Source organism: Rhododendron vialii, chromosome 13a (assembly GCF_030253575.1).
Source record: "Rhododendron vialii isolate Sample 1 chromosome 13a, ASM3025357v1".
NCBI lineage: Eukaryota > Viridiplantae > Streptophyta > Magnoliopsida > Ericales > Ericaceae > Rhododendron > Rhododendron vialii.
In genome coordinates this window covers 22348021-22357364 of record NC_080569.1, presented here as the reverse complement: position 1 = coordinate 22357364, position 9344 = coordinate 22348021, and the positions used below count along the sequence as shown (strand labels likewise).

At 38.4% G+C, this 9344-nt stretch overlaps 1 protein-coding gene and 1 non-coding gene across 2 annotated transcripts; one reads left to right on the top strand and one right to left on the bottom strand.

Moving 5' to 3' along the window:
• Positions 1-383: 383 nt before the first annotated feature.
• LOC131315278 (5'-adenylylsulfate reductase 3, chloroplastic-like) lies at positions 384-4016 on the top strand. Its single transcript, XM_058344425.1, has 5 exons — positions 384-585; positions 954-1112; positions 1239-1368; positions 2514-3327; positions 3432-4016. The coding sequence occupies exons 1-5, from the start codon at positions 504-506 to the stop codon at positions 3660-3662; spliced, it is 1416 nt and encodes a 471-aa protein (XP_058200408.1). The 5' UTR covers positions 384-503; the 3' UTR covers positions 3663-4016.
• A 2591-nt stretch (positions 4017-6607) lies between these two features.
• On the bottom strand, positions 6608-6680 carry TRNAF-GAA (transfer RNA phenylalanine (anticodon GAA)). Its single transcript has one exon. It is a non-coding gene; the product is annotated as a tRNA-Phe (tRNA).
• Positions 6681-9344: the final 2664 nt, after the last annotated feature.

Genomic DNA, 9344 nt, shown 5'->3' with positions numbered 1-9344 from the left:
GTATTATTTTTCATTTTCTAAAACATTACTTCTGACGATACACAAGAATCAAGTGAAAAAAAATCCGAATATCTCTCATAAGAAATGTCATAAAAAAAAACTACCGTGTTGAAAATGTGGGACGGATGGAGTAATGAAATATTAAAATCCATTAATGACATTAATTGCATTTCCAATTGGGGCAGCCAATCCTTGAAGGCTATCTACTGTTGATTTTTGAAACATTAGGGTTGTCATTGCAAAAAGCTCATAGTTAAAGGGGGTTTCACGATAGTTGACCGTTTTCGCCACGTACCGGATTAAAAAAAACCCGTCCAGGTTCAATGAACCTTAAAAGCCGCCCCCCTCTCGTGGCCATTATTTAATCTCCCCCTTCATCTCTCTCTTCCTCCAGAACACACAATTTTCTGAAGTGAACAAAAAACACATCGTTACAAAGCCCAGGCAATTCTAGAGAAAGAGAGAGAGAGAAACCCAGAAAAAGGATATTGGTCAGATCTCCAATGGCGCTGTCTATCACTTCTGCCCCTTCTATTTCCGCCTCAATTTCCTCGCGCTTCGATTCTTCCCGGGACCAAACCAAAGGTATACACACACACACATACAGATGTTTAATTCAAAATTTTCAAATATTTTTTAGCTCAGGTTCGGGCCAACTTTTGCTCGCCACAACTAATTCTGGGTGCCTAATTCCAAGGCATACTTGCGGGTCCAATTAAACCGAGAGGAAAGTTCTGTATGTACTGGCCCCAATTGAGTTGATAGGAATCGAGTTAATAGGACCTAAGAGGTTCTGAACCTGAGACTTTAAAACGGAGCAAACGCCTAAGTCCACCACTAGGCCAACCGGTTCAAATATTTATATTTAATCAGCCTTTTCGAATGGGATTTCTCAGATGTTTTTGGGCTCCAATTAGATCTTCACTCTGTATTAAGTTGCTTCATTTTCGCAGGTTCAACGTTCGTTTCTTATCAGCCGTCGGACTGGTCTCATTGTCAATCGGCGGCCGTGAGTTATTCGCGGAGACGGACTGCGGTGAAGGCACTGAACGCGGAACCCAAACGCTCCGACTCGGTTGTTCCTCTCGCTGCAAAAACCATCGCCGCTCCTGGTACGCATATTCTCTTGAGATTCTCTTCTCTCTCTCTCTCTCTCTCTCTCATGTTTATTGTGGGGACTTTATTTAGAGGGATTGTGTATTGACCGGTTTGCCCCTTAACTTGGGTTGCATTTGCAGAGGTGTCCGAGAAAGTAGAGGGTTCCGAGGACTTTGAGCAACTGGCTAAGGAGCTTGAAAATGCTTCGCCTCTTGAAATTATGGATAAAGCCCTTGAGAAATTTGGGAATGACATTGCAATTGCTTTCAGGTACATTATCACTACCCTAATTACTTGTCAAATGTAGAGATTACAGTGATTGGAATGCTATTAGAGTATAGGGGTTCTCCCAAAACAAAAATGCAAGAGGCATCGGTGTGGCACACCTCAATCACACCCCTCTCACATACAAGTGGGTCCGTTCCAAAAATGTTCTTTTAGTTATGTTGGATATAATAATATCAGCTCAGCTGTCTCTCTCTCTCTCTTGGGAGTAATAAATTTTTAAAATTTGGTTAGATCAGAGGTGCATTTCCTTTTTTTTTTAGTTCAATTAGTTAGCTCTAACTAATCAGTGAATGATTATTTGTACTTATTGGGATTGGGAAATTCTGTAGTGCAAGGTCTTGCAAGGCACTCTGTAGTCCGCACACAGACCAACGATCTTGATAATGAATGGTTGAGATAGGATTTTTAATTATGACCGGTAAGAATCATTTAGGACATAATTGATTTTTAATGTGGACCATTGATTGATAAGATGTCGTGTGCTGTCCTACACGGGTGCACTACAGCACCCCGGATCCACTTCTTGGTGGGGTTAAAAATGAAGCAAGTCGCTTCTGAATATTCTTTGCTATGAACAATATGATTAGTTCTTTCAAATTTTAAGAATATCGTTGCATTTGAAAGATATTTTTCGTTTGCAGTGATGACCTTAGGCATGGTATAATGTGATTCTTAAATGAATTTACTTCAAAACTTAAATGTTGGGAGTAGTTAGTTTTTTAGGTGAATAGATATGTGATTTGTTCAGATCAAAATATGTTATGTGATTTTATAAGTAAGATGTACGTAAAAGACAATATAAGAGAAGCAGGAAAAAGTTTTATGGACGAGACGAAGAACCTGATATGTAACAACACATCATTTTCCTACAAACATTTAGGTTTGTTTGGATCATGAATTTATGAATCGGAAAGAAAAGATAAACAAAAAGATAAGAAGATAATGAATTGGAGAAGCTAAAGGGATTTCAGCATGCCACATTTCTTAATTAGGAACGGTTTTTCGATTAAAGCTGTGATCTTTTCTGTTTCTTTGTCCAATTATCTGACTGAAATCATGCGGATGCATAAAAAGTTTGATTCAGAATTGACCATTGAGTTTCTTATCAAAAATCGATTCTTTTGCAGTGGTGCTGAAGATGTCGCTTTGATCGAGTACGCACGCTTAACTGGTCGACCGTTTAGGGTATTCAGCCTAGACACGGGGAGACTAAACCCAGAGACTTACAAATTCTTTGACACAGTTGAGAAGCAGTATGGCATCCACATTGAGTACATGTTTCCGGATGCTGTTGAAGTCCAGGCTTTAGTTAGGAGCAAGGGGTTGTTCTCTTTCTATGAGGATGGGCACCAGGAGTGCTGCCGGGTTAGGAAAGTTAGACCCCTTAGGAGGGCTCTAAAGGGATTACGCGCCTGGATCACCGGACAAAGGAAAGACCAATCCCCTGGCACTAGAGCTGAAATCCCGGTAGTCCAAGTGGACCCCGTTTTTGAAGGAATGGATGGTGGGGTCGGTAGCTTGGTGAAGTGGAACCCTGTGGCAAATGTAGAGGGCCATGACATTTGGAACTTCCTTAGAGCGATGAATGTACCTGTTAATTCATTGCACTCACAAGGTTATATATCGATTGGGTGCGAGCCTTGCACTAGGCCGGTACTACCTGGGCAGCATGAGAGAGAGGGAAGGTGGTGGTGGGAGGATGCCAAGGCTAAGGAATGCGGCCTCCATAAAGGGAATATCAAGGAGGGAAATGCAGGACATGTCAATGGGATTGGAAATGGGGCTGCCCATGGAAATGGAACCACAATGATTCCCGATATATTCGAAGCACAAAGTATCGTGAATCTTAGCAGGGCTGGGGTAGAGAACTTGCTTAAACTTGAGGATCGGAGGGAGCCTTGGCTTGTTGTGCTTTATGCACCTTGGTGCCCCTTTTGCCAGGTGATCATTTGTTTCAGTAAAAAGTGATTGGCTATGTTATTTTGAAATATGGCTATTTTGCTTATGCTTACAAACATATTTTTTCCTTTATTTTTGTTGAGCAGGCGATGGAAGGATCCTATGTTGAATTGGCAGAGAAGTTGGCGGGGACTGGTGTGAAGGTGGGAAAGTTCAATGCAGATGGTGATCAGAAGTCATTTGCTCAGAATGAATTGCAGCTAGGAAGCTTCCCTACAATACTCCTATTCCCCAAACACTCTTCTCGGCCCATTAAGTACCCCTCGGAGAAGAGGGATGTCGATTCCTTGATGGCTTTCGTGAATGCTCTCCGATGAGAATAAACTAGGTATCGTTAATGCAAGAATCTTCCTCTCAATAGAGGATGAAAAGCAGAAATGGACTCAGGAATGCAAATCGTCAACAAAACGCACAGGGAAAGACTGTAGTGCTCATGGGAATTTCACTTGAGCGCATTAATGTCGCAATGTGCATGATGTTCGTTTCTTGTATGGCACTTATGTATAGTGTTCTCTCTTTCTTGTTTTGGTAGAGTTTCCTTTGTGGGAAGATTTTGCCCCACTGTAGTTTTGGTTATAAATAGTCCCGATTGAAGATAGTGGGAGAGTAAATCTGTTATGTTCCATGTCCCTATGAAATACAATTCCAGAGGTTTGGTGGTGATTTTGCCATACGGTTTGCTGTCATTACTTGCCTGTTGATAGATAATTATGGTAATGAACCTTCGACCAAGACAATATATTAGTATTTTCCTTTGAAACTAGGGCAATGGTATTAACTGCTTTGTTCTTGTGACCTGAGATATCACAATTAGAAGCTTCGAAGATAAATCTTGGCACAAAGTTATATGGTTGGGAGGAGGTTGGGAAGAGGTTTCGAAGAAGGTTATCTATAGTATAGATGGCTGTCTTTCAAAGGTTGAGCACAATGGGCAGATTGAGTGGCTTGGGAATGGCTGTGGAACAGGAATGCACTCTGTGTAACATCTGAAACGAAAACCACATTTGCTGATCAAAAAAAAAACCACATTTGTGTCGTTATTGACCGTCAGCTTTCTCCCAGTATACCAAAAATGCTAAAGAGGGATCAATCAGGAGTACAGTGTTGAAGATTTCTTTGGCACAGCTGCTGGTGTCTATGAAAGAAACCACTGGTTTTCCAAAAGAAAGCTTCAAATGCAGACCAGATAGTCGGAAGAGCGGTGATTTCCATCCCGGATGGGCCCCTATGAAGCACGGATACTCTATTTTGGCCTCCGTATCACGTATCGTATCCGTATTGGATACCGATACTCTCCGGATACGTATCCGATACTTTTTTTTAAAGTATCCTGCTTTTAGAATTTTTTTTTGGTATCCCAATACATTTCAGATACGTGCGGATACGTGTTGGATACGTGCGAGAGTAAATATGTTATTACTTAAAATTTATGGGTTCAAATTGCAATTAGAACTATTTTTTTTTTTTTCCCTCACCAATCGACACTAGAAACACATAGACGATATCCTCTCTCATCTCTCTCGACAAACTTGCAAGTCTCTCTCGTGTTGTGTGTATGTATATATATAACTATGTAGATATACTTATATATAACTAGATGTAAATATATCTCTCTTGGAATGTGAAATGGTGAACTTGTGTAATGAAAAACTTTAATCATTAATGGAATTAAAAATTATATATAATATATTTTGTATTTACTTTTATATTTAACGTATCCCACAACGTATCGCATCTTTCATTTTGAAAAAATCACGTATCTGCGTATCCGTATCGTATCGTATCCGTATCCTGTATCCGTGCTTTTTAGCCGGATGCAGTATGCTCTTGCTGGAGTGGGAAGCCTACTTCGAGGAATAAGGCTGTGTGTGTGAGTTGGGATCTCCCAGCTAGCATTTGAATTCGGAGAGGAATGCTCCTGCTGGAGCTGCAAATCCTTGATTCTGTTGTTCCCTTTGATTTGGAGTGTACAACTGTGTTCTCTGACTGTGTCCAAGAGAACTGATTGTTTTCTTTTGGGCAAATTTCACTCAGACCCCTTGAGGTATCTGACAATAACAGAAAGTATCTCTCAATTTTCAAAAATAACAGAAACCTCCCCTATTTCACAGTTTGGGTTTCATTCCGTTAGTTCCGTTAGTAAAGTGGACGGAAAATGTACAGAAAATGAAATCTTCAATTTTATTTAGTTCTACAGCTATCTTAGGGCTCTCATTGAAAGTCCTAGAACCAAAAATTAATTATGACCATTTAGGATAAAATAATTAAAAAAATAAAATCTTCGTACCGATTCAAACGAATTAAAATTTGGAGCATTTAAAATTTTGCTCTTTATTTGATTTTAGGGCTTTCAATGAAGAGCAAATACTTAAAGTGCTCCAATTTTCAATTCATTTGAATTAGTGCGAAAATCTTATTTTTCTAATTATTTTATCCTAAAGTGCAATAATTAATTTTTAGTTCTAAGATTTTCAATGAGAGCCTTAAGATAGCCGTAGAACTAAACGAAGAGGAGATACTAAAGTGCTCCAATTTTAATTCGTTTGAATCGGTGCAAAGATTTTTATTTTTTTATCATTTTATCTTAAATGGTCATAGTTAATTTTTGACCCCAAGCCTTTCAATGAGGGCCCTGAGATAGCCATAGAACCAAATGAAGAGAAGATACTTAAGTGCTCAAATTTTTAATCCGTTTGAATCGGTGCGAAGATCTTATTTTTCTGATCATTTTATCCAAAAGGGTCATAATTAATTTTTTGCTCTATGACGTTCAATAAGAGCCCTAAGATTACTGTAGAACTAAATAAAATTGAAAATTTCATTTTCCGTCCATTTCACGAACGGAACTAACGGAATGAAACCCAAACTGTGAAATAGGGGAGGTTTCTGTCATTTTTGAAAATTGAAGGGTATTTTCTGTCATTGTCAGATACCTCAGGGGGTCTGAGTGAAATTTGCCCTTTTCTTTTCAGCTTTGTTTGATGTTTGATAGGTAGATAAGTCTTGTTAAAATTAGTCCATGTTCTTTGTATCTTTGGTTAGGCTTTGGTAGTTTGAATTGCTTGCCAAGCAACCAGAACAACTAGGCAAAACAATCAAAGTTAATAGATTTTAATTTGTTATATAATAAAAAGTTGTCGAAATCATAAAAAATATTATATAGATTAAAAGAGACAAAAGCAATAATGAAAAACGAAATGGGAAAAATGGTAAAACCTGTTGGAATCTAGAAACAGACACAAAAAGGGCGAGAAAAATGCATTGCGGTGAGCGTGGATCGAACACGCGACCTTCAGATCTTCAGTCTGACGCTCTCCCAACTGAGCTATCCCCGCTGTTTGTAAAGTGTTGCACAAATTAAATATTTAAACTTTTCTAGAGGCTGTAGACCTGACAATTAATACATGTGGCATGCGGATTACTACATACACCCAAGGATTAGTTAGGAGAACTAAAGAAAAGTCGAGGCTCTGTTTGTTTCGATGTAAAATGTTTTTTCAGAAAAGAAATTTCAAATTTTTATTTTTCGGTGTTTGGTTGGCAGTTGAAAAATATTTTCAGAAATCGACAAAAAAATGTAGAGAGAGAGAGAGAGGAGGGGTTTAAAACGGTGGAGAGATCTGAGAATATCGGAATTGAACGTGGTTAGGACTGATAATCGATGAAACTGAGCAGTGAGCAGTGGGTCAGAATTGCAGTACAAGGCTGCGGGTTCATTTTGCAAAATAACTTACGGAAGATTTAAGGATAAGTCATTTTCATCCAATTAATGAAAAATATTTTACATGTAAAATATTTTCATCATTTTTTACACAACCAAACACCCGGAAAATAGGTAAAATATTTTACGCCCAAACAAATGGAGCCTAGTCTTGAAATTTGTATGGTTAGTTTGAAAATTCAAAAAAATAAACAGAGTTTCGGATATTTCAGGAATTATAGTATATCTGGCTTTAGTTTTGTTGTCTCCGATCGTTGGGGCATCAAACAATTAACATGACCAGTTTGAAACCATCCTAAACAATTGCCCTATCCATATTCTGATATGGCCTTTTCCACAGTCAACAAACACCGTTCACAAAACCCCTTCTTTCTCAGCAAAACAAATTTTATTAATCTCTGAAATGGGAACAAAGATTAAAAAGTACGGGAGCAAGCGAAAGCAACCCGAAACCCACAAAGAGAATGTTGGCAAGATACAAAAAAAAAAAACAAAAAACGGGGACATCGCCAACACACCAACAACGAAAGGGAAAACAACACAAAAAACCATAGTGATAGTGGAACCTAACCAAAACTGAACAGAAAATATACAATGGCATGTGGGGTCCTTTTTTGGATCCCACACGAAAAAACTGAGCCGTCCATTAATTTTACAATAATTTCTCAAGTGTCCCTTGTAAGAAATTAGCTCCATTGGATATAAGTGGTGATTCAATCTTTCAAGTTTCATTCAAAACTTAGGATCCTAAATTCTGAATGAAACTAGAAAGATTGGATCAATTACTTACACATATTCAATAAAGTTGATTTTTTTCGAAGGACACTCGGAAATATTACTTAAAAACTAATGGATGGTTCGGATCTTTTGTGTGAGACCCAAAAGTGGGCCCCTCGTGCCGTTGTACATTTTTTGTACAGTTTTGGTTCGGTACCAATAGCACGGTTCAAAACTAAAAGAGCTGTGCTACGTGCACAGCAACCTGTGCTCAGCAGCTGTGCACAGAGCCCATTTTCTCCCGCCTCTGGTCGCACAAAGATGATTGGAGCCGCTCATTTTGTTCAAAATATGTCGTTTAAAGTCCCTGTAAAAAATGAGCTTCGTTTGATATCGTTAGAGGCGTTAACAAAACACCCAAAATCACTTCAGAATTTAAGCCTTTTCTGAAACTAAAACCCCTTTTACTCTTTAACCTTTGAGTTGCTTTCTTCTTTAAATCCCTTTCTATATGGATAATTGGGTACCATTTGATTTTCCATTTTGATGAACTGCAAAAGATCTTTAATACTATATAATATGTGACCTCTTTGTAAGTAGAGTGGTAGCCCAGTGATAAGAGCCAAGTACTCCAGTGCATTTGACCGTGTTTCAAACTTTACTAACTTCAACAACCACCACTAATGTTTGCCAAGAAAAAAATGTCACCCATTTGTTTTGCGCCGTACTGGTTCTTGAGTTCTTTCAGTGCACATATTCCTATTCAAGTCTTGAATTTTGACGGTAATTTTATAACACGAAGTTTACAAATTTTTTGCAAACTTTCGTAAAAATGAATATTTTTCTAAAACAGCTGATAAATTATATAGTACTAAAATTTATAAAATTCTCAGTCTCTGGCTCTCTCTCCTCTCTTTGTGCAAAAGGACAACTTTTTTTAAAAGTACGGCCAACTTATTCCTACCCAAAATTCTACCAGTTCACGTCATAATGAAACTGGTGAATTGTCCTCAAGTTCGCGACAACATGTGCTGCATGTTTTTTATCATTTCCTCTTAATGTTAATTATTATATATACAATACAAACAAATAAGCTTGTTGGAAACATTAATGGCTTGTTTGTGTTGGAAAATTTCCAGATTTTATGAATGATAATTGGGACGTTCGGAGGGTCTCCCGAGACAACTGAAAGAGCTCCCGTTGGTTCGTTGACTTTGGACGAGACTCTTCAAATTTTCAACAGTTTTGGCTGAATAATACCACATGATAGAGGTTAATGCTGGCATTTGCAACCTCTATTCATTCTAGCAGTTTTGTATATTGGTTCTCCCCTATTCAAGGCTAAGGAATCAATTTCTCGTATTCATTTCCTGGCTGTTACAAAGGCCACCAGAGCTGTATATAATAGGCAATCCATTCTTCATTCTGTATTACAAAATTCACCAACTCTGAGTGCTTTGAAATTCGTTCTTTGTGTGAGAGAGAGACATGCAGTAGTTAGTTCGTCAAGGGGGACGACGGTGGTGTTCTGACGGTTTGCGGTTTAGCCGAGCCAACCCTG

Excerpts from the sequence above, each read along its gene's own strand:
- LOC131315278 (XM_058344425.1), top strand. The coding sequence starts at position 504 with ATGGCGCTGTCTATCACTTCTGCCCCTTCTATTTCCGCCTCAATTTCC. Across the intron at positions 1,113-1,238 it reads AAAAACCATCGCCGCTCCTG|AGGTGTCCGAGAAAGTAGAG; the intron begins GTACGCATATTC and ends TTGCATTTGCAG. Across the intron at positions 1,369-2,513 it reads GACATTGCAATTGCTTTCAG|TGGTGCTGAAGATGTCGCTT; the intron begins GTACATTATCAC and ends ATTCTTTTGCAG.